Genomic DNA, 27,363 nt, shown 5'->3' with positions numbered 1-27,363 from the left:
TAATTTTGCTTGTTCTCATTTCTCTTTCCAAACGTAGTTCAAAAATCCCAAGATGAATTAACCATATATATATATATATATATATATATATATATATATATATATATATATATATATATATATATATATATATATATATATATATGAATTAACCATATATATATATATATATATATATACATATATATATATATATATATATATATATATATATACTTCATTTATTCAGATAAATTTAATATACGAAAGTATAGATTTATGCGTAAACTTTAAGTATTTACTTCAAAAGTGCTCAATACGTAGGTAGAGCTAGTTAGTAATTTATAAAATATATATGGCGATTAAGCTACACTGAATATTCTGCGTTTCATCCAACTATAGGATTCGTCAGGCTTATGCGCATAAGCCTGACGAATCCTATAGTTGGATGAAACGCAGAATATTCAGTGTAGCTTAATCGCCATATATATTTTATAAATTACTATATATATATATGAATTAACCACATATGTATATATATATATATATATATGAATTAATCATATATATATATACACACACATATATATACATATATATATATATAAAATGTAAACTCGTTAATAATTTGATACGCAGTGTATATATATATATATATATATATATATATATATATATATATACTGCGTATCAAATTATTAACGAGTTTACATTTTTTGTTAATATTTAAGGAAGGAGTGAATAAAAATCCATGAAACTTTGAGAAAGTGCTTACTATTCAGCTACTCCAGTCAGAAAATAAAAGTATTTAAAGCAGTATTAGGGAAACTATGGAAGAAGATAGGAATATCTGTTGATTTCAGTGTGTCAAGTTATTAACGAGGTTGAGAAAAAAACACAATATACTCATAACTTGTTTATTGAAATAATTTTCCAACATTAAATGAACTAGGAAAATTGCTTAGAACACAATAACTACATAACAATTTCTACGTTGATATAATTAGTAGGGAATATGCGATTCTTTTTATGAATGACTTGTAAAAGACGTTGGTCCACAGAATCAGTCAAATTTGTGATTTCGTCCACAGTTATTCCTCGCGATACGTCTTGGAGAGCATTCCACAACTCATCTTTGATCTTAAATTGGCGTCCACTTGCATAGAGACGCCACTTTATGATACTTCAAATGTTCTCAATTGGGTTAAAATCTGGTGAATTCGCAGGCCACTCCGTCTTCCGTAGCCCAGAGAACCCCAATTGTTGCAAATACTCTTTGCTTTTGTTTGCTGCATGCGAGGGAGCATTATCCTGTATGAAAATAATGGTTCTTCAGAACGTCAACCTTTGCTTCTTTAGCCATGGTTCAAAGTGCTCCTTCAGAAAAGCTATGTAAGTAGTTTACGTCATTTTTACGCCTTCTGGAACTCTCCATAGGCCAACTAAAGTACCTGCGATAATCCCAGCCCAAATCATTATCCCACCGCCACCTTGTTGGCGCCTTAAACGCTGATAAAGATGTCGTCCATTTAGAACACATCCCTTGCTCTAGCCATCTGGGCCATCAAGAGTGACACACACTTCATCTGTGAGCAAAACTTTGGAAAAATCCGTTTTCATGTTGTGTTCTGTCCATTTCAATCTGTTTTGTATGTGATGTATGTGATGTTGCTTTAATGGAGGCTTTGTCACAGGCTTAACAGACTTTACCACTTCTTTCAGAAGGCAACATCGAGTACTTTTTGAGACATTTTTCAATCCGGCTTGGTCAAAGACTTCTCGCCTTGTCTGCCCAGGGTTTTTAACAACTTCACGTTTCATTTGGAGTAGAGAACGGCGTGAAACAATTCTAGATTTACCTTTATCAGCTCTTTTACGTATCTTTGTAGGATCCTTGACAAAGTTCTTCGCAGTTTGATGGTACCTTCCTATCATTTTCGATATTTCGAGGGTAGTTTCACCTTTTGCTAGCTGTCCTCTATAGTACTCTTTTCAGAACTACTAAAAACACCTTTACAACCTATTTTATTGACGAAACAAACTGCCTTATTAATAATTTGACACACCTCAAATACTGTGGATTCAGCAATTACAATGACAAGTTGTTTACATTGAGCGGAACAGTACGAAAGTTTCACAGTACGTGCAACTCAACATTGCCAACGTTTCCGAAGCTTTTGATACGAAATTACCGGTAAGTTTCTGAAACTGTTAAAAAAAATGTTATCTCATTAATAATTTGACACGTAGTGTGTGTATATATATATATATGTGTGTGTGTGTGTGTGTGTGTGTGTGTGTGTGTGTGTGTGTGTGTGTGTGTGTGTGTGTGTGTGTTACAGAAGATCAGAAGAATATCGTTTCATTTGTTTTTAGACGCCCTTGTTTTTTGTTTTTTTGTTTTTTAATTTTATTTCGTTTTTTTTTTCCTTGGAATTTTGCCGGCGGAACAAAAAGAAAGATTGGGAAATCAGCAAGACTGAACCACTCCAAACTCACATTAAAGAATGATCATTGCAAAAACAAAAAATCCCACCCACATATCACGGACATAGAGCAATCTTTAAATTAACAAATCTTGTTGATTCCAAGGTGGCACCCTCTGAATTGGCCCACATTATGTCTGGTGATTGGGACTGGTACTTTTCTTATGATTGTTATCTTTAGTTCTGTGATTAAGTCATATTTGAAAATAACGTCTGTTTTAATTGTTCTAATCAGCGCTGATTTATAACTAAACACATCACCCATCACACCTTTAGTTATCTATGTGTTTCTCTCAACACTTTACTCTATATTAAATCAACCACTCCCTATAATATTTCGTAATGTCTTGCTGACCATTTACAGAAAGACTGTCCTTTTGTTTTAGCGTAATCATCTAATTTATGAACATGTATACAAATCGGATGGAAAATAATAAGATTTTATTTTCACATAAGAATAATAACAATCATATGGTGAAGATTTGATCATATAAATAGAAATATTGGAACTCGGTATTTATCTCCTTCCCACGACGGGATAATGTAATACAAATGTCGGAAAATGGATTTTGAAGAGCAAGCGCCATAAAGGATGAGCACTCTGCTCTGCAAAAATTGCATGGATAGCCGCGTCGGCATTCCTGTGTGGGGATGCTAAACGTAACCCCCTCTGAAAGGATAAGAAGGCAACGCCTGGGAGGTTGAACCCCCGTGAACGAGACTAACCGTAACCCCCTCTGAAAGGATAAGAAGGCAACGTCTGGGAGGTTGGACCCCCGAGAACTCAACATGACCAAAAACATATTTTGATCAGCAGGGAATAAGTCATTTCAATAATAATCTGTACTCTGTTGGCTTTAGTGCCGACAGAAACCTTCAGCTGGACTCTGAAATGTTTAAGCTTATGGAGGCTTTAAAAATGTTTCTGTGTTCATTTTTTAATTAGTCTATTTACATACTTATTAACTCATTCTATATAATAAGCATTTCATGTACGCGCGTTTTTTTTTATCTGTCACGCGAGTTTCCTAAATATGCCAAGAATAAACATTTGTCGAGACTTTGAACTTATCTCCTGCGCTCCTGATCTTTGCAGTCAGCAAATTCCTTGTTTTCAGAACATCTGTTAATGAGGCAGATTCAACCGACCAGATAAATCCAAGTGATTTGGAACGAAATCGTCTGTAGACTTTCACAGCCAATCAAAATGATCGACAATTCGACAAGTCAGGAGAAAAATTCTAGATTGCTAACTTCTGAGCATGGCTAGAATACAGCAGGATTATAGAGCGTTGCCCGGGTTACAATTTAACAAAATCGAATAAAATTGAATTTCTTTTAATAACAAATACTAGCTGACTTTGACATCTCGCTATTGTTTCGCAAAGTTCATTATTTGAAATCCTTGAAACATTAATTTTAAATAAGTATTTTATTCATAACTTTGTAATAAACACGAAACAAAATCTTCAATGTTTTACAATCTAAAAAATAGGGGGAAAAAAACAACAATATATAAGAAACAATTGTTACCAAAGACTAGATAAATTAATCTTCCACCTATAGATAGTATAGGATTTTAGTGGTTTTGCTAAATGTAAAATGTTTATTTGGCTCGAAAAACTAATATTGTACAAGGAAAAATGACAGTGTAACAAATACATTGCGGTCATTTTTTCTTTGTGTTCGTGAACTGGTTGACATTACTTTTTCTCGAGCCGAATAAACATTTTACATTAAGCAAAAACACAAAAAAAAACTATCTAGTTAGGTAGAAGAGTAACTTATATTGCCTTTGGTAACATTTATTTGTTACATATTTGATTTTTGCACTGCTTTTTCGAATCTCTGTGAATCGTAAAACAAACCCAAATCTTCTTATTTGTTCATATATAGATACATCATTAACGCTTTTGTATACAAAAGCATTTATCTTTTAAATGTGATGGAGGAGAAAGAAAAAAAGCAATTTGTAATTTCAATAAATATTCGTCTTAGAAATAAAACAAAACAAAACCTATTTGTTACAAAGGAAAATAAAAATAACCATTGAACTAACATACAAGAGAATATTAATAATTAATTAATAAAATGTCTTTTTCAAAACAAATATGCAAATTGGTTAACCTTGCGACTGATCTCATGTGCAGTATTAAAAAAAATGGTACACTTATTGCATGAAATTGAATTATATTGAAATCCATTTCATTTTCACTTTATAGCTCATTCAAGAAATGTGCTAAACTTTTGCATTCATTTAGATAATTATATTTATTCATATAATAGCAGGCAGACTCGACGTCGCCCGGGATTGAATGGTGATCAACGAATGTTTCACACTCCTATATTTTTTATTGTTATCGAAATCGGTGAAATTGTCCATTTTTAAATCTAATCGATTGATTGCCTGCTCTAGTGGTGGACCCATTGCGGTGCACCGGAAAGAAGTTCACATGCCTTTTCGCAGTGACTTAGTCCACAATGCATTATAGTCTACATTGCATTATAGAGAACCTACTGGTGATGTTATAAAATTATATATTATATAATGGCTTGAATTAAAGATTAAAACGTAAAAGTCAAGTATAATCCTAAATTGTGCTTTAAACAGAAAAATTAATTTCGGACGCGTCCCTGTCATATCAAACCTACTGTTGATTTTATATGCCTGGCTTTACTGCTTGTGCGGTGATAATGGCTTGAGTTGAAGTTTAACATGAAAAGGTCAAGTATTATGGTACAATTATGCTTTAAACAGAAACATTAATTTCGAACACACCCCTGTCATATCAAAGAAACATGCTGTTGATTTTATATATCCGGCCTTTGGGCTTGTGTAGTAATAAAACTTCTCAAACGCACTTGTGATGTAAGGATGTGTGTGGCATTAACTTTGGTCAAAATCGTCTGTTCCTTTTTTCATCGAATTATTTCCATTATCAATCATCGATCCTTGTCAGAGACATTTCGATACAAAACCTATCTAAGAACACTGCAAGGTCCATAAAGTACCTTTGTGTGACATTTCATAAAAATCGACCCAGCCGTTTTCGAGTCCATAAGGAACGAACTCTCAAACACACACACACACACACACACACACACACACACACACACACACACACACACACTCAAAGTTCCTCTTATATAATAGTAGATCGAGATAATGAAATTTATTTTGGTTTGTCCGTTTTGTTTAACGGCATATCAACCCTTTTTATGGTTATTTAACTTTGCATTGATTGTTTTCCCCTTTTACAGCATATCAAGTCCGTTTTGTTTTTTTTGTTTTTAACTTTGTAAAACTTTTATTTACATCAAACAAGACATATTGCCACTGAAACGGAGCCAGATTTATAGGAATAACCTAAGTAAGAAACTGTGCAAGAATACGTTTGTTTACATTGCATTTAAATTATCTACATGCTAGTCTAGGAAGCAGGTAGCAGAGAGGGAATTCGAGACAAGCGCCTAAAGCCCGTTCGACGTATATACCCCCAACTAAGCCAACAAGCAGCAAAATCTCACTCCTTCACTGTTGAGATGTCGGAAACCTTTCTACTCTAACAGGTTCTTCCCTCGGATTGGTAGACTTTAAAATTTCTTCTTTGTTGCCTGCTTCCATAACTGTACTAACCTACAGAAGTTTAAATGTAATGTGAATAATCATCTTACTCCTGAACTCCTCACGGTCCCCTGTTAGACACAATCCCAAATAGTAACCTCTTACGTTTAAGTGACATTTGGTAATACGTCTTGTTTGGAGTGACCAAGAGTTAAAAAAAAAAGAAGAAGAAGAAGAAGAAGAAGAAGAAGAAGAAGAAGAAGAAGAAGAAGAAGATTAGTTTGAAGTCACAAACGAATTAATGAGAAGTATTATTGCTATACATTATTTGTTTTTGGTCGTAAAAAAATCTTTTTTAAAGATAAATAGGCAACTTTAGTAAAAAGTAATTTTTTTAAAATCCACTTTTAGTTATTATTTATTTAAAAAAATACTTCTAGTAATTAAGCTGGAAAGAAAATCCAAAATATAAATTCTGTAGTGAAATTATGACCTTATCCAAATAAATCAACAATAATAATAGTAAAACATTGTAGATGACCTCGTCTTTGAATCAAAAAACAGAAGTGGATCAGCTGAAGGCCAAGGTGGCCCAATTCTTTGACGAACTTTTTTCTGCTAATCTCATTCAGCCTCTCCCTTTCCTTCCCACCGCCACTCCACAACATCACCTATTTTACACATAACAACGTCGTCGTCGTCGTCGTCGCAATGAAATGTTCCCGCGTTCCGGTCTCACTTCTATCAGCTGTTTAAGTCTCCAGTATTCCAAATCGGAGGAAAAGAAGAGAGAACTAAATGAGATGAAGTTAAAATTTGACACCAAACTAAAGCACTATTTCTTTCTTCCTTTTCTTTTTTTTTTTTTCAATCGTTTTGTTTTTCTTTATTTCGATAATTCTTTCTTTCTGTGTAATTATTTTTAGTTTTTGTAGTGCATCCGTTTCTTTTATCAATTTAACCGTTTGTCGTCTATTTTTATTTTTTCTTCTTTTTCCTTTTTTGTTTTTGTACTTTAAATTTAGTCTTTTGATTCCATTTTATTCTTTTAATCCATTTCATTTTTTTTCGAGGAAAATTGTGCTTCGCTCGTGTTCGCACTAATATTCATCTATATATATATATATATATATATATATATATATATATATAAGCGAAAATGTGTGTATGTATGTTCGCTTTTTGTGTATGTCCACGAAAGACTTTTTCCGAGAAGGGGTCGGTCGGCTCACAACTTCTTAAAACTTTTTATATCGCATATAAATCATAATATCTCCGAGTTAACAACGGAGGTCGCCTGTCTATTTAATTTGCTCGACTTCAGGAAGATAAATATTCAACATTTGTCGCTCGCTGCATGTGGATTAGGCTTTTTCGTATAATAAAAGCGACACTAATTCTGGCAATCAGTGTTGATCCAATGTGGAAACATTTTCCTTATATCAAACAATTGCTATTCAATTTGGACAAGGGGAGTTGGTCTGCCCCCCCCCCAAACACCTTGGTAAAATAAAAATAAAAAAAGCGTTCCCGAATTAAATAAAATACGTCCCCGCAGTCAAAGTTGACCTAATTAAGTCATTAAAACGTGCACCTGTCAATTCTAAGTAATTAAATAAATTCAAACGTGTTTCCGTTAGTATGTCGCGGTGGCCTAGTGGAGTTTTTTTTTCACACTTTAATTTCCAACTTTTCAGGGTCGATCCTCATACTCACCTGCCAAAACTTTTTTATTTTAACCCCCCCCCCCCGGAGTTTTGATTTACCCAAAACCACAGACACCTCCAAACACCCGAGCAACGCCGGGTACCCCCACGCCCACTAGTCTATATATATAAAAGCGAAAATGTTTGTGTGTGTGTGCGTTTTCGTGTATGTCCAAGAAAGGCTTCTTTCCGAGAACCGATCGGGCGCCTCACAACTTCTTAAAACTTTTTATATCACGCCTAAATGATAATATCTACGAGTTAACAACCAGGGTCGCCTGTCTATTTAATTTGCCCGACTTTGAAAAGATAAATATTCAACATTTTCGATCGCCGCATGTGCATTAAGCTTTTTCGTATAAAAAAAAAGAAGCGAACAGACTCGCGGTAAATAAAACACTGTCCCGCACTCAAAGTTGACGTCATTAACTCGTCAAAAACGGGCACCTGCCGTTAAACGTCGCACTTTTTTTTCACACTTTATTATTTTCCAACTGCGCGTCAAAGCTTTTTTTTTAAGCAAACACCCGGCCAACGATTTGCCCGAAAACACACACACACACACACACACACACACCTAAAAACACTCGGGCAACGCCGGGTACCCCCCGCTAGTATTTATATAAAAGAATGTATGATTCGATCAAGTTAAAAAATAAAGAAAAAAAAAGAAAAAAAACGTTTCAAACTGGAAAGAAAACGGGGGAAAATCGATATATAAAGCAAACAGAAAAAAAAAAGAAAGAAAATGTTTAATTATGGTTAAGATGGATTTAGTTGACGTGTGTTTGTATATTTGTATCTACAGGTTTCACTCTAAAATTGATTAAGCGATCATTGTGAATTTTGAAACACAGCAGCTAAATGTGAGAGGTCCACATGTGGGTTATATTTAGTCTAAGTGACTTCATACAAATGGAGTAAAAAGGCGTGAAAATTTAGAAGCATCTAACGTTTATAAACCCTTAGTAATATATATAAGTAAGAAATTGATAAATATTCCGAAAACTTAGTTTCTTTTGGAATTGGAAAACAGTTTTTAGGGGTGGAGTATAATAAAGTCAGAACTTCTGTTTAAGAAGTCAAAATTATTAGATTTGCATTGAATTTTGATTCATAGTAATTATGCACACATCAAGAACATCTTTTCTTTATGTTTAGACCTTAAATATTAGTCATTTTGTTGGATCAAAATCATGTAATAGGTTTAATATCATTACATCTAGATTTTAATCTTCGTATATTTCCTATATAATAAAATAAATGCAGAAATTCCCCTTTGGACCAAAGTATAGTAGGTTTGCAACAACAAATGCCGCATACAAATTCAATACATCTAGGCTAATAGCTACTATCTTATGTTGATTTGGAACATCATTTTCTACACATCCAATCGTGATATTAAAATGCTAAATTGCATTCTACGAGCAACATCATCACAATTGCAACATCTTTAGAGGAAGAAGTCCCTATTTTTCTCTCTACATATTTAGTCCTACCACTACTCCCTGTTGTTACCATAACGAATTCTACACTTTCCACATATTCCCTGCTTTCACCGCCCGTAAATGGCTATTAAATACATAGAGCTAACATATTCTTCACAGTTTACGATTCATAAATAATAACGGCTCTCTTGCCAAAGTCCGCCCATTCTGATTGGCTGAGGTCAGATAATTCTCATATTCTGGAATCAAATTCTACGCTTCATAAACGAGCGGTTACTAAAATTACAATATGGCGTAACTAAGAAACATATTATTTCGCACAACATCAAGTTCGTTTCATGCTTAGGTTATTACTGTCATGTGTGTGTGTGTGTTTGTGTTTGTGTTTGTGTGTGTGTGTGTGTGTGTGTGTGTGTGTGTGTGTGTGTGTGTGTGTGTGTGTGTGTTGCACTTCACAATTCGCTGGGGGTTTGCTATAAATGTTAATAAGTCTCAAAATATTGTGAATTGAGAACATAAACAAAAAACATACGTCGTTACTGGTTCTTATTATAGTACTTCATGCGTGTGTTTGTGTGTGTGTTTCTGTGCTGTGTTAAAAATAAAATAACTACTGTTTTAAAACAAGTGCAAAAAATAATAAATGCATATATAAATTACAGAATGCAAATTTTTGTGAGATAAATAAATATATATGTATGTATGTATATATATATATATATATATATATATATATATATATATATATATATATATATATTCAGTAGATTTGCAGTACATTTCTACTTTTTAATTTTTAATTTTTATTTCTATTTAAAGAAACTGAGCAACAGTCACGCGTGGCCGGATACAGTTAGTAATTATATATATATATATATATATATATATATATATATATATATATATATATATATATATATATATATATATATACCAGCGATAATCGTGAGTGCCTGCATTTATGTTTCCCGAAAGGATGAAACACTTGTGTCGGTAGGTATAAAAATAATTATAGTAATAATCTTATATATATATATATATATATATATATATATATATATATATATATATATATATATATATATTGTGTGTGTGTATCCATCTAAAGAAATCATAAAAGTGTTCGAATGTAAGTTTTGCGAGAGCTAATATAAATTCTTTATTTAAAAACTATACATAAGGATAATCCTAAGATTAGAAAAATAACAACTCTATAACTAAATATTTATAAAGTTAAAAAGAATTGGAATCAGTAATTGTATCGGAATCAGGAACATTTGGGAATCGTCACGTTACTAATACCACTGTTAAGACAGCTGACTATGTCCGCCTGATTATACATAAATAGGGTTTATTTTTTACTGGTCGTGTAACAGTTGAGATTGGTTGCACTGGTCAAAATTAAGTTAAAGGTGATTCATGTTCCGGGTTTCGAATCTTGCGATCGATTTGAACAGTTATCTTTACACTGAAGATATCATAAGGATGAAACTTATGCATATGTTGATCATAATAAAATATTTATTATTACATGATTAAAAATTACATATACATATAAAAATATGGCACGGTCGTAAAATACGCTTAAATATTATATTCTAATTCATGCAGATTTCGTATTTATTAATGAAGAGCCAATTATCGTTCGATTATTAAACTGTATCTAATATATGGCAGTAATTTCTAAAGTTTAAAAAGAAAAATGAGTTGTGTGCCATCAACTAGAATCGAAACTGAAATATATACCTCTCCAGCCTTGTTCGTTAGTGCACGACTTAAATCCATACATAAAGGAAAATCGCAAAAAAAAAAACGTTATTTAATCTCTATCTTTTAATCAGCGCAGTAAAAAACGAATATAGTCAATTTACTCCTGACTAAAGGCAATGCTTTCTGTTTTTCAATTTTGACCCCTTAAGAGCTATTTTACTGACTAAAAAAACTCGAATCGAAAGTGTGCTACAGGTCACATTACCATATATTTCAAATTATAACTCTACACAAACTATTCAGAGAGGAGTTTGGGAGAGACTTTCGCACACACACCGACAAGTTTACACACACACACACACACACACACACACACACACACACACACACACACACAAGCGCGCTTGTGTGTGTGTGTGTGCTAAAACGTTTTCATCTTAAATTCTATGCAATCATGCAGAATGTGGAAAGTACCCATAAATAGATTTTAGCGGATTAATGCAATAATACCAAAAATCTAATAAGAAAAAATAAAAATAAATAAGAAATTAATTAACGCTCATTTTCACATAAACATGTAAATTAGTTAACCTTCATGCAGTTGCTTGCATATCCATGACTGAGTATACTAAAAAGTTTGTTTTAATAATTTTTAATAAAAAAGTGAAAAAAGGCTTTTAATATCAATGACAGATCGAGAAAAACCCAACTTTATATGTATATAGATAACACAAAATATGCATATAATTATATGCAGAAACTTCGCTTAATATCACAATCTTCAGTGCGACAAGGCGACGAGTATATATATATATATATATATATATATATATATATATATATATATATATATATATATATATATATATATATATGTACAAAATTACATTAATAATCTAAAGATCTAATTAATTCAGAATTATGCCGGTTTCAAGGTAGTTCAATTTTAACAATTTTTACTGTAATTTAAAACAGATATACGAAAATATCCCCCCCCCCAAAAAAAAAAATTTATCAAAACATGATGAGACGGGTCACCCTGCTTGATACCGTTAATAACAGGATGAAAACGTGTTCAGATACGTATTAACCTTGTATTTCTTTAAATAAGACTGATGAAATTCTCACATCAAATTCTTTAAAACAATATAAAGTTTAAAATTGTCTAGTTGATGTCGAAACAATTGTAACATTCGAACAAATGCAAATATGATGAATTTTTTCCTTTGTGGTTTTGGTTTTTGCAAGTATATATATGTTGTCTGGCTGTGGAAATAATATATATATATAATTATATATATATATATATATATATATATATATATATATATATATATATATATATACTTGATTTTCTTGTCACACTAAAGATTGTAATTAAGCGAAATTTTCTGCATATATATATATATATATATATATATATATATATATATATATATAAGATAATGAGAGAGGTACATACATACATACATTGATTTTATAAACTGTATCTTGTGTTTTTTTTTATTTTACGAACTAATGCTTTCATTTTTACGAAGTGAATCACTTAAACATAAAGAAAAACTCTGGTCTTTATGAAACCCCCTTTTATACTCTAGAAACATCAACAGTGAGGGTATATTTTTTTGGCTAGTTTTGTTTATGTAGCATATATTTCGGCACATTTGACGATGGCCCTCCTAGTTTCTCAGCTGTTAAGGAAACATACAAAGACACGCGATACCGAATTCTCTTTCTCTTTCCCCAAGCTTTTAGTACGATAACATTTTCTTCGCTCTTTTTGTTTTTTATATATTTTTGGTTTATTAGTGCAGTAGAAGAGAGCACTCCTGAACACACTGAGTCATATATCTATCTATGTATACAAAAACTCCGACGATTTTGTTTGTTATCAGGTTTGAATGTCGCAAAGTGATTATGTCATTCACTAAAACAACTGACAGCCAGCAAATATGACTTCATGCGGATTAAGTTTCCAGTATTTCAGTGAAACCGAAGGTAACAAAAGATGATCATTCATATATATATATATATATATATATATATATATATATATATATATATATATATATATATAGTAATTTATAAAATATATATGGCGATTAAGCTACACTGAATATTCGGTGTTTCATCCACTCTAGGATTCGTCAAGCTTAGGCGCGAATTCTGTGGTTGTTTATCGTTTTTATATGGTCCTCTTCTGTTTCAGTTAGCCAATCAGCTTTCTAGTATCCACCGCGCCCCTTCCTATCAGCCAATGGGCATGCATTTTATCGAACAAAGGATATGTTTTAAAACTAGTTTAGTGGTTTAAGGCAGACATTTTCTTTTTTTATATATATATATAAATATACATATGTGTACACACATATATGCACATATATATACATATATACATACATATATGTGTGATCGTTTATGAATATTAATGTTTATTTAATTTATTTATTTTTTATTTTCTATTGTTTTTGTTAGTTTTAAAACTATTTTGTATCGCTATCCTAGAGTAAATTTTATTTTGTGAAGACAGTTATTTGCTATTTCTCTTCTACAGTTTAATAGATTTTGGGGTTCTTTAAAGTACAGGATAGCTAATTTTTCATGAAGGCATAATTTACATGGGTCGTCTAAATGCCTACACGTGCTAGCTTGTCTTATTATTTTCCATTCGACTACCGGCGAATGTCCGCTTTCTTTGAGTTCCCAGTATTTATTCGCTAGTGTTGTTTTTATACGGTGATTTTTATTGTTGAATGTACTTTTGTGGTGATAGTATCGGGTTTTGATATATATATATATATATATATATATATATATATATATATATATATATATATATATATATATATATATATATATACACGTGTGTGTGGGTATAAATGGATGACAAAATAGTTATATTCCATATTCCAAGATATTTTTCATCTTACCATTTATTCATTTCAGCATGTCAAAATATCCACTTTTTAGAGCAACTGTTCCGTTGCGCAGAAACAATCAGATTATTGTTATGTTAATTTGAAGTTTTTTTTTTCCGCGCTGACTTATTAGAAAAACTTGGATTTTTGACTTCAAAAAGAAAAGCAAAAGAATTGAGCATGATCACATAGTTGTGAAAAATTCGAAGAATAGTCGCATCTTGTGTTATGATATTGAAACTATATTTTATTTTCAATGTAATAATTCTGATTAGAAGGTGTAATATATTTAGCATACAGAGTAAATATTTTAATCCATTTTGACTTGATGAGGGCCACCCTCTGCTCCATACTGCTGTTATTTGTAAATGTGTTGGAGAGTGTTACTCAAATATAATAACTATCTATCTATCTACCTACCTACCTACCTACACACATATATATATATATATATATATATATATATATATATATATATATATATATATATATATATAATCATAAAGGAAATAATATTCGATTCCGACGAGAAGTAGAAATGAAAAAAGGATCGTGGTTTGTTCCTTTTTATTTCTCTCTATCTCTCTCTATACATATGTGTGTGTGTGTGTGTGTGTGTGTGTGTGTGTGTGTGTGTGTGTGTGTGTGTGTGTGTGTGTGTGTGTGTGTGTGTGTGTTTCATCTTTCTCCGGGAATCTTGATGTCTAAGCAAGTTAACACATCTCGACAACGGTAATCAACAGTGCTCAGCGACACGTTAGGCCGGAACTTAGCATTACGCATTTAAATTTCTCTTAAAAAGGCTATGAACAACATTATGATATATATTATTAAATTCTCATCCACATGCAAATGTGTTTTATTATTTTCGAGAATTATCAATGTTGAGGATTATTAATCAAGTCGTCGGACGATTCAAAATCATCCTCAGTCAGCAGACTAATCAAGTTTTCGCTGTATTGTATTAGCCATAATAAATAAGTTATGTTTCTGTAAGAGTAATTGGCAACCCTGCATTTGTCCTAAACCACATAACAACACATGTATATGCACTTATATTATAGACAAGCGGGGAGAGCGACTTTATCCGGTCGTAAAATGCGCTTAAATTTATTCAAATACATGCACATTTCGTATTTACGATTACAGAGCGAATTCTCTTTTGAATATTATATTGCGCCTAATATATAGTACTGATTTTAAAAGTAAAAAAAAAATGACTTGGTTGCTATCAGCTAGAATAAGAGCAAAACTTTTAGCGCTTCAGCCGCGTTCCTTACCGCCGGATAGATAAGAAAGATTTAAAATTAAACCTCTTAAAGCTATTAATGAATTTGCACATGCGCAAAAGTAAGAGAAATATGTCGGAATGTTGAAATAAACATTTTGTATTTCAACTTGCCGACATATTTCTGTACGGATTATTCATCCTTTCATTTTATAGCTAACAGTTACTGCTCTATGTATTGACCAATCAATCAGTGGTTTCATTACTCTTTTTTAATTGGTTAATCAATGTCACTTCGTTTGTTTGAATGCGACTTGGGCGCTTCTACCTTTTAAGTTGGTTGAATGAACAAAAAGTGAAAGCTAAGGCAATATATTTGTCGCATTTCTAATTAACTATCCAAATCTTATATTGATTTTGGAATTTGTTTTTATATTCGTTTATTTTTTTTTTTAACTTATATAATTGTCAGTTTTTTTTTTTGGGGGGGGGGGTTCTCAAGTAAAAGTTTATTTTGTGTCTACTACTAGTTGATATGTCCCTTCCACAATTTAGTATTTTTTTTCGTCTTTGAAATGTTCTCGTTCAAAAATAAGCTGCATTAATCCTCGAAATATCAGCATGTCTTAATTCATCCATTCGACTATAAGGTTTCATTCATGTAATATTTCTGTCACTCGAATTTTCATATGCATATATTGTAGTAGATAATGCGTTTAATGTGAGTTAATTTGTAAAGGTCAATGTACTCTAATTTTGAAATGACATTATTTTACTTCATTATTACCTGTCTGGGTAATTACTATTACTATATTTCTTGTGATTTTATTATTATTACAATAACAATTAACGAATTATCATTATCACAAACAATAAAAATTGCACAAGCACATATATATATATATATATATATATATATATATATATATATATATATATATATATATACTAGCAAATGTACCCGTCGTTGACTGGGTTAAAAAACAGCCTACAGAAAATGAACTCTGATTTATGAAAGTATGATAGGTTATGAAAAGGAAGGGTTATAAAGAGATAGCTTCGAATTTGGGGGTATCAAAACCAAAGCAAAATATGATGAAAGTAAAAATAAAATAGATAAACTCCATAATCTATTATACCATACCTGTTCACACTGAAACACTTATCACAATATCCTGTGGATCTATATTAAAAAAACCTTGTTAAACTGTGTGACATATTTCCATTCTATGGAGGTCAGGCGCGAATAAACACCCCATAATTTTATTATACCATATTTCTTCAAACTGAAACATAATTATCAAAGTATACTCACGCAGATAGATATGAAAAGTCTTTATTAAAGTGTGTGCCTATTTCCATTCTATGGAGGCCAGGTGCGAACGCAGACCCCACAATTTTATTATCCCATCCCTATTTAAGTTGCAACATACTTATCAAAGTATTATTATGTACATCTATATCAAAAGCACTTGTAAACGTTTTTTTTTAAATTTTTTATTTCCATACTTTGGGGACCCGGCGCGAACGCAGACCCCACAATTTTAATGAACCACCATTCTACCAGATCAAACATACCCATTCCTGTGTCTCGATACACACACACACACACACATACACACACACACACATTCAGCTTTATATATATATATATATATATATATATATATATATATATATATATATATATATATATATATATATATATGAGTTTATCAAATAATCATATCTTGAAGTTGGTGTTAAATATTCTAGATTACCATAAATAAACGAAAAAAAAAATAACTGATGATAACAAAATTACATTATTTTTGCATCATCAAATGTTGAAAATGAGGAACACATTCTTTATTCCGTGAAGTTTTGGAAATGAATATGCCATAATTTTGGATTTTTTTATTGTAATATAATGGTTGACCGAATTTTTTTTTAAATTGTAATATAATTATTATATTAATTGCCTTAACCTTCAACCCATGTATTTTAAGGTAATGTCGTTTCATTGGTATATTTATATTACCTAACTTTGAATGTAATTATATATCGAAAATGTACTTTCACCCAATGTTTTGTATGGCTATTAAGCGAAGCTCACTATCCGTTTGTTTGTAAACAAATTAGCAGTTCGAGCACTGTGAAGCAATAGGCAAGTGCTTATTTTAATAGGCATTTTATGAGGGATATTTACGGGCACCGATTCGCAGCTTTGTGTGTAGAGCTGCCGACTGGTTGTAAGTTCGATCCGTGTCTGCGGAAAGTACTTGTCTAGCCACACTGATGAGTTGTGATACAAGGAAACAGTACTGTATGTGGATGACTATATATATATATATATATATATATATATATATATATATATATATATATATATATATATATATATATACACTTAAACGTAAATAATATATATCAGGTTAGTACAAAAAATTTCGTAGGTGTGTATAACGAACATTTTAAACCATTGTAATTTATTTTATTTGATTTATTTATAATTTTTTTCTCTCAGATTATTAAAACATCATTCATATTTTTCTGCAATATTATCACCTATATTGACCTCAAATCGACCTTATTTAGTAAACCAAACAAGAATCATCTTTCATCATGATAATTTTCGACCTCACACAGCATTACTGACCAAAGATCTCCTAGGTGAATTTGTTTGGGGAATCTTGCCGCATCCTGCATATTCTCTTGACCTAGCCCCCCCCCCCCCGATGACTGTTTATTTTGAGGATTACAAGACCATTTACATGGACTTAGATTATATAACGAGATGAGATTGGACATGAGTTACATTCATACTTCATACTTCATATTAAAACCTAAAGAATTTTGAAAACAAGACATTTATAAGCCCCAGTTGACAGATGGAATCAAGTTATAGAGGTTGTTATTGTTATGAATAGGGCTATTACAAGAGAATATTCTTTTCATTATTTTGACTCTCGAGTATATATCAGTTAATATCTTATATGTTTTTAGATAGACTGATGTGGTTCTCGATTGATTTGCTGTGTCTAACTGCGTCCGTCTCGAGAGTCAAAACGATGATAAGAATATTCTCTTACCATAGTCCTAGTTATGAATAACTATTTTCAAAAGCACACAGTATTTCTTTTTCGAAATGAAATTTAAATAGACAAAAAACTTTTGCACCGACCTAATATATATATATATATATATATATATATATATATATATATATATATATATATATATATATATATACATGTGTGTGTGTGTATGTGTGTGAGTGTGTTGTGTGTGTGTGTGTGTGTGACGATGCAAATCTTACTACTTCAAATGTTTTGGTTTTGGTGTCTTCTATCATAAACGTTGACAAAACACAACGGACTCTCGAAGTCAGCATGGTTAGATCGGCAGAGTAATATGATATACTCTCCTTACCAGAGCGAAGTCGACAACACGTGAGACTTTAATTTAATTTTAAGGGGGGGGGGTGCTTAAAGATTAAAATTTTAATTAAAACACAGCGGAAGTCAGGTTACATTAAATAAACATGTGTTATTTATTCTGCATATAAAGAGCACGCGTTTCATTCCACTACATTTAACCCTTTTTATGAGTAAACTCTGATTAGCGAGAACATGCTCTTTGCATGCATGTAATCTGTTTGCATATGTTTGAACTGGTGCGTGTTTGTGGATTGATTCGTGTATGTGTGTATGTGTGTGTCTGTGTGCTATGTGCGTTACATAAAATGTGTATGCACGATACGAAATGTGCATCAGTATACGATGAACTCGCGGTATAATTTGCATGCATATATTTCCCTGGCCGTGTATGTATAGACATATATACATGCATATATGTATGCAAGTATGTGTATATGCATGTGTACATGTGCACGCATGTGTGCGTATAAGCATGAGTATATATGCATATGTGAATGTGTGTTTGAAGATGATTTGTAAAATAAAGACAGGCGTCAACAGAGGTCAAAGTGATGATGATGATGATGATGATGATGATGATGATGATGATGATGATGATGATGATGATCTCTCAATGAACCGCCGAAACAATAATGAGTTTTTGAGAAATCCGTTAATTTACTATGATAATAATAATAATAATAATAATAATAATAATAATAATAATAATAATAATAATAATAACAATAATAATAATAATAATAATAATAATAATAATAATAATAATAATAATAATCGGGACCGGTGGAAATTCCACAGGGGACTCAGACTCATTCATATGCAATATATTAATGTTGGCATTCTGTAGATGTTTAGTGTAAATGTAGACGCTCTGATATTATTGTGGCTTTTTTTGTTAAAACTGCAAAAGTATTCATCTAAGCTAGCACGAACGCCCGACAAAGCCCGGTCGTAAAGTACGCTTAAATATGATATTTTAATTCTTGCAGATTTCGTATTTATTATTATAGAGTTAATATTCTATCGATTTTATATATTCTAAAGTTACGATTAAAAAAAAAATATATATATCCATATGATTTGTGAATTTAAACGGATTTAAGCGTTACACAGAAAATAACATACATGCTATCGTATTATTATAATAATACTGATAATAATGATACCGCTACTAATACTACTATGATTACTACTAATAATGCTGATGATGATAATAAAAATAATAATAATAATAATAATAATAATAATAATAATGATGATTCTACTACTCATACTACAATGATTACTACTACTATGATTACTACTAATAATGCTGATGATGATAATAAAAATAATAATAATAATAATAATAATAATAATAATAATAATGATTCTACTACTCATACTACAATGATTACTACTACTATGATTACTACTAATAATGATAATTACTAAGTGAATTTAGTATATGTCTGCTTGAAGTCAGAACCATACTATTCTAATTATAATGAACTTTGGTACCTGTCTGTTTGCAGTCGAAAGAAGGCAGTACTGTCCTGCTGTCATGGTACTGCCATTCCAGGACTTATCTTCTATTTGAGGAGTGAGAAGATAGTGTAGTATCTATTCTGTTGTCATTAAATTGTCCCTCCAGGCATTATCTCATCATTTGAAGTGTACTTATATATATGTACTTGTAAAAAATATGCGATGAAAAGGAAGTATATTTTTGCCATTAATAATAATATTGATATTCTCTTGACTGACAGTAAGCCTTCTTGAGGTCTCAAATACTACTACTACTACTGCTGCTACTACTACTACTACTACTACTAATAATAATAATAATAATAATAATACTAGAATTCCATAAAGACTTATTTCTACTTAAATTCCAAAGAAAATAACAGCGAGAACTTAATGGTAAATGACAGTTGCAAGAACGCATGTTTATCAAAAGAAGCGAAGAGAAAATTCAGTAACCAATGTTCTGAAAATGTTGTACCGAATGACACAGCCTATAAATATAGAAAAGACATTAATTTTTCCAACTAATCCTAGCAAAATAGTAGAGAGAGAGACTTCCATCTATTTCTCTCTATTCCTCTGTCTTTCCCCGTCTCTCTCTCTCTCTCACACACACACACACACACACACACACACACACACACACTACACACACATAATATGCAATAACAATTAGCCCTACATAATGGTATAGTCTTAAATAACAGGGTATGTTTCCGACAACAAAATTGTCAAGAAATATTTATGTTGTCACACAACCTCCAGGGAGCACCAACACCACGGGGTGTCAGTGAACAATCTCTGATGATGACCCGTCTGAGAACTCTTAGTGAGTGGAATAATAATAATAATAATAATAATAATAATAATAATAATAATAATAATAATAATCAAAACATGAATCGTTACATGGAACCAAGAACAAAGAAGCTGCATAATCTATAAGTTGACTACCTCCTCCCACATCCCCTCCTATTACCCAATGACCGCCCCCTCCCCAAAGAATAATACAAAGTAGCCGAGAAGGGTCAAGGAGGATGGAAAGACTGATGAGAGAGCGCTCTCACCAGACATCCGCTGGACAAGTGTTAAGAAAACTGGGACCTTGGAGAGGCTTATTGTCATTCAAATCCTAGTGGAGGCCAATGGCCACTGCTAGCGAGAAAGCAATGGTAAGCGGCTGTTGCGATAATGCAAATTCATTTGCAAATGTTATCGAAAGAGGTGGAGAGTACTGAACTCTAGGGAGACTTGTTGTCACTCAGCTTCCAGGGAATACCAAAAGGTTATTTTCAAGGAGAGATCCTTTATGACCTGTGTGAAAGCTCCTTGTGATCCAATAATAATAATAATAATAATAATAATAATAATAATAATAATAATAATAATTATTATTATTATTATTATTATTATTATTATTATTATTATTATTATTATTGACCTTGAGTACAGTTATTGTCAGTCAAACAGAAAATATTGACGGTCGTTGCCAATAAGAAATCAGAAGTAAACGGTTGTTTTGATAACGCAAAATGATTTGCAACGGTTATCGAATAGAGATGGAGGGTGCTGTAAATCTTGGGAGACTGGTCGCACGGATTTCTAGGAACATCATTGTTATTGCCAGTGAGCAATCAATAATAATGACTTTGTTAAAACTCCTAATGAGTAAATAATAATAATAATAATAATAATAATAATAATAATAATAATAATAATAATAATAATTTTAAAGATTATAATAATAGCAGTAAATAACAATAATTAAAAAAAATAATGATCAAAACAAAAATAATAAAAATAACCGTAAAAATAATAATATAAAAAATAATAATAAAAATAATTATAAAAATAGTAATAATAATAATAATAATAATTAATAATAAAAATAACATATAATAATAATAATTAACAATAATAATAATGATAACAATAATATATAATAATAATGATAATAATAACAATAATACATAATAACAACGATAATATATAATAATCAAAATAATGATAGTAATAACAATAATAAATGATAATAAAATACTAATAATAAAAATAATAATAAAATATAAATAATAATAATAATAATAATAATAATAATAATAATAATAATAATAATAATAATAATAATAATAATAATAATAATAGATGAACACCACATAGAACTTAGAAAACTGAAATGGCAAAATTGTAATACACAACATACCCCAAAAAGTAGACTAGTATTGCCACGGACTGGCACCACACCGGCACACCATATAGCCGAGAAGAGTCAAGGAGGATGAAAAGACCTAGGAGAGAAAGCAGACCTCTACCGGATAAGTGCAAAGAGAACTTGGACCTTGGAGAGCCTTATTTATACCCAAATTCCAGTGAAAACCGATAGTCATTGTCAGCGAGAAATCATTAGTAAGCGGTTGTTGCGATAACGCAAATTCATTTGCAAAGATTATTGATTATAGGTGGAGAGTATTTGTAATCTGGAGAGACTTGTTGCCACTCGAACTCTGAGGAACACCACCGGTTATTGTCAGTGAGTAATCTCTGATGATGACTTCAATGAGAACTCCTAGTGAGTAAATAATAATAATAATAATAATAATAATAATAATAATAATAATAATAATAATAATAATAATAATAATAATAATAGGGATAAATAGTTAATGATGGCCTGTATGAAAATTCCTAGTGAGTACAAATGATGATGATGATGATGATGATGATGATGATGATGATGATGATGATGATGATGATACTTACTTGCACAAGTGCAATATATTGCAATGCACATAGCCGTGACATGGTGTGAGTCGAGCGAGAAAGGAGACCGAGTTCCATTATATTTTGGTTCCTCTTTTCTTCACACAGAAGAGGAGAGAAGAAAACGAATGCGTCTTAGCATCCGAAAAGGATGACGAGAAGGAGGGTGATATGACGTCGTCCCAGGGGTTGGTATTGCTGAGCTGTGCAGATGCGGGCAGAGGGATGGTCGGTGGTCGCCAATAGGAAAAGAGGACAAGACGGACAACACTTCTCTGTCCCTTTTGTTGGCTCACTTGATAGAGATCGGTTCTTATTTTGTTTTCGTTTTTCCTTCCTTGCCCTTTCTATCGCCTCTTCGCGTCGTCAGTGTCGGCTTGTCGGTTGGTTTTTATTACTTAGAAAATTCAAGGCAAGTGAAGTTGAATGGAAGGAAACGCTGACGCGAGAGACGGTGTCGTTTGCTAGTGACGGGGCGAGCTAATAGCATTCGTCTTTTTTTTTTATATTTATTGTTGTTATTACTTTTTTTTCTTTAAATAGCATATAAAGGGGTTCGTTTTTTACAGATCCGTACTTTGTAAAGCATGTGGTTTTTAAGTTACTTTGCTTCGTTTTTTTTTTCTTTTGTTGTTGTTAAATAATAAATAAATATATAAAGTGGCCCTTTTGTTGTTGTTGTTGTTGTTGTTGTTGTTGTTGTTGTTGTTGTTCTAAATATGTTTTGAGCACAAGTCTAGTTGTGTCTGCGACGAGATGCCCCTCGCCGTTCGTCTGTGCGAATCCTCTACAGAACGGCCCATATTTATACGGAACAAGTTTTACAAAAACAAAAACATTGATGACCGCATCACGGATGGGTGCAGCTTCGGGTCCTTGTAGAGTTCACTTCAAAACGGAACTTGGGAAGAATGGACGGCTTGTTAGCGATAGTAAGAAGATGAGGTGGAGGAAGATGATGAGAAGAAGAAGGGGGAGGAGTTTCAAATGAATAGCAAAGGGAGAGAGAGAAGAAGGTGGGGACTGAAGGGATAGGTAATAACCATATTGTGCCATTCACGTTATATTTATGACACTTGATGTTCAAAATAGTGAAGACTAGCAGGGCAGGGCACCTGGTGTTGCTCGGGGATAATTTTTGAGAATAGTATCTAAAGCACGACAACAGTAAAAAAAAAAAAAAAAAAAAAAAGTTGAGTAGCCAACTATAGTCGGGGCAACACAAAGGCTCCTGTTTCCTTATCTGCTACCGAGGTGTAGGATAAAGAGTGCCACACTATTTCCAAGATTACTCCACATGCCCTTAATCCTCCTCTTATAATGTGTTTAGTAAGGAGTCATTATTAAAGTTTTTGGCATGACGCAGCCAAGGATTAAACCCAGTGGCGTAGCTAGACCTTTTGCCGCCCGGGGCGGTAGTAAAATTTGCCCCCCCCCCGGCATTTGGGTGGCCGGAAAATGCGTCCATGGAAAATTCGTCCATTAAAAATTCGCCCATGGAAAATTCGTCCATTTTTTGCTAGGTAGGAAAACTGATCTATTATTAAGTTAACATTTATTCTGTAGTTGCTTAATTTTCATACCTTGCGATAATTAGTTCTACGGTATCTAATTTTCCTAAATTCAATTAAATTAAAATTAAAATATGAAAACTAATTTTTAATATTTTTTATTCATTTGAGATTTTATCTGTTTTCCTTTTGTTTTAAGTAGATGGTGGGGGTTGCTCGGGGTGATTTTGTCCGATCCCCCAGCTAGCAATTGTAAAGTTTACAAGGAGTTATAAAAAGTATGCTACAAAAACAAACGTTTGATACTTTCAAAGTCTTAGCCTCATGAATTGGACAGTAATAAAATTAATGAATTCAAACTTTCGCATCTAATGTTATTTCCTCTTTGATGTCGGTGTATATACACCCAAATATCCAACTTTCTTTTCGCACCTATTCGATAAAAAATTATATGAAAGTTCCCCTTTAAGTATGAAATCTTTCTGAGGTCATTTTGTTTTTTTGGTGCTTGGCCGAAGCCTGGGCTTGGCCCTATCCTGTTAGGTCAGCCGGTCACTGAGTATATCTCCAGAAATAATTAATGCTTGCATTTTTTAAACTTAGTGATTGAAATGAATTAAAGCAATTTATTCTCAATTAATGGAAATTTTGAAAACTCCAAACTGTTAAACTATTTATCAAGTAATAATTAACAATTGCGTTTGGAGTTTTCAAAATTTCCATTAATTCAGAATAAATTGCTTTAATTCATTTCAAGATCGGTTTTTAATGTAGAGAAAGTTCAACCTAGATTAAAACAAAAAAAATTGCCTCAATCTTGAAGGATATGTTATATATATTTGTGTATATATATATATATATGTATATGTATGTGTATGTATCTACATGTATGTATGTATATATGTATGTATATATTTATATTATATATGTATATATATATACACATGTATATATATACATATATATGTATATATATGCGTATTTATATATGTGTATGTGTGTATATATGTATATATGTATATATGCACGTATGTATGCATATATGTATATGTATGTATAAATATATGTGCATATGCACATATATATGTATATATGCACATATATAGTTATAAAATAAATACGTATTTATTATAATGCTCCCATAATGTTGAGCATAATGAGAGCCGAAAATGGCAAACGGCCGTAAGCGAATATAGCAATGGTCTTGTTTAAAATTAGATCTTGTGTATAATTAGAGCTGAGGTCGGTTTGGCAACGACTGCCGATTGTAAGGTTACATAGAGAATTTATGCAATTTAAAAAAATTGTTTTACAAATAAAATAAATTTACATCGTATTTTGAGGTTATTCTCATTTTAGTTTTAGTGATAATTTAAAAATAATAAATATTTATAATTAGTACCAATAATGAAAAATTAAATGAAAAATTTAAAAGAATCGGTTTTGGAATCGTAAAATAGGGACACATTTTTCCGATTCCGATACCTCCAATACTTCAGATTTTTACAAACTTTCGGTATAAAATTTCAGATTTTTTGTTAGCTTTTATATATTTTTTCTATTTTCTATTTTTATCCTCTCAAAATGCCGCCCCTGACATGTGCTGCTCGTAAATAAGAGACACATTTTTCTGATTCTGATACCTCAAAAATTTCCGATTTCTTACAACTTTTTCAGTATAAAATGTCAGATTTTTTGTTAGATTTTGTTTATTTTTTTTTTTTTCTACTTTCTATTTTTACTCTCTCAAAATACCGCCCCCTGACATATGCCGCTCGCAAAATAGGGACACCTTTTTGCGATTCCAATAACTACAAAAGTTCCCATTTTTTACAACATTTTCGATATAAAATTTCAGATTTTTTGTTAGCATTTTTTTCGATTCTCCCCTTTTACCATCTCAAAATGCCGCCCCCATGCCGCACCAATGCCCCCCCCCCCCGACGCTCAGAAAATAGGGACGCCAGTGATTAAACCCCTATCTCCCGGCTCATTAACGAGCACTATTATGATAACAGTAACAATCGGTTTTTAATTGACAACTTTGTAAATTAAATATAATTGAAAATAAAAAAAAACGCTTCTCTTAATACCGTTGAGCTTTTCTTATCTTGATAAGTTCTGCTTTGCTAAAGGCTTTTTTTACATAGAAGTCACCACATATCAAGGCATAGAGGCCACTCGAAAATAAGGATTAAAGAGTGTACATTAGAAAATGGGATAATATCAGGAATCGTTAGTCGTGTAAATTTAATAAAATTGGATTACTTAAGGGGAACGGCTCATCAAGAACTTGTTTACGTTGGACTCGAAGACAATCATATTATAATTCGCTGGAAAGCAGGCAAATGGAAGACAGTTCAACATGTGTGCAGTTCTAACAAAGAAGCATTGTTCATGAAATCTACGTTTAGGTTTAGACACGGATAAAGAGTGGGGGAAATTATTGATAGTGTTTTCATCTAGACGAGTGTTTCTCGTCAAAGTTTGGCGAGGAGGGACCATAGATTGGATGTCAAACGAGTACTTGCCATGAAAATAACGATAGAGCAGAGACCGCCTTGCAACGTCTCTTCTGCGAGAAAGAGGTTACAGGGAAGAGAAAAGAGATCTCCTATTAGGCTACGAAGTCTATTTTGAACTCTGTCAAAGCAGGATAATATTTTCTAGCAGCTCCTGCCGAGATGTGGCAACAGTACTCCATCCTTGGACGTCCCTGGCTTGTATATAGATAGAGAATTGCATCCGCAGTGAGATATCTACTGGATCGATAGAAGGATCCCACCATTTTTGTTCAGCGACTTTGACAACGGATTTGATGTACGTGTTCCATTTCAGATGAGGAGTAAAGGTCTAGCCCAATTCTTTGATAACATAATTATATATATATACATATATATATATATATATATATATATATATATATATATATATATATATATATATATATATATATATATATTCAGTATATATATAATTATTTTCAGTATATATATGCATATATATGTATATATATATTATATTTTAAAAATAATATATATATATTATTTTTAAAGTATAATATATATATACATATATATACATATATATGCTGAAGATTATTATATATATATACTGAAAATATTTA

At 31.7% G+C, this 27,363-nt stretch overlaps 1 protein-coding gene across 1 annotated transcript in view; it reads right to left on the bottom strand.

The window, feature by feature from the left end:
• LOC145291291 (uncharacterized) overlaps positions 1 to 23,516 on the bottom strand; it is a 75,125-nt gene extending 51,609 nt beyond the window's left edge. Inside the window, exon 1 of the mRNA XM_080136957.1 lies at positions 22,726 to 23,516. Coding sequence (XP_079993083.1) covers positions 22,726 to 22,803 — 78 coding nt within the window. The 5' untranslated portion in view covers positions 22,804 to 23,516. The remainder of the gene's footprint in view (positions 1 to 22,725) is intronic.
• Between the last annotated feature and the right edge of the window lie 3,847 nt (positions 23,517 to 27,363).

This window comes from Euprymna scolopes, chromosome 12, assembly GCF_053919585.1.
Source record: "Euprymna scolopes isolate OS-2025 chromosome 12, ASM5391958v1, whole genome shotgun sequence".
Classification (NCBI taxonomy): Eukaryota; Metazoa; Mollusca; class Cephalopoda; order Sepiida; family Sepiolidae; genus Euprymna; species Euprymna scolopes.
This window is presented reverse-complemented; position numbering and strand designations above follow the sequence as displayed.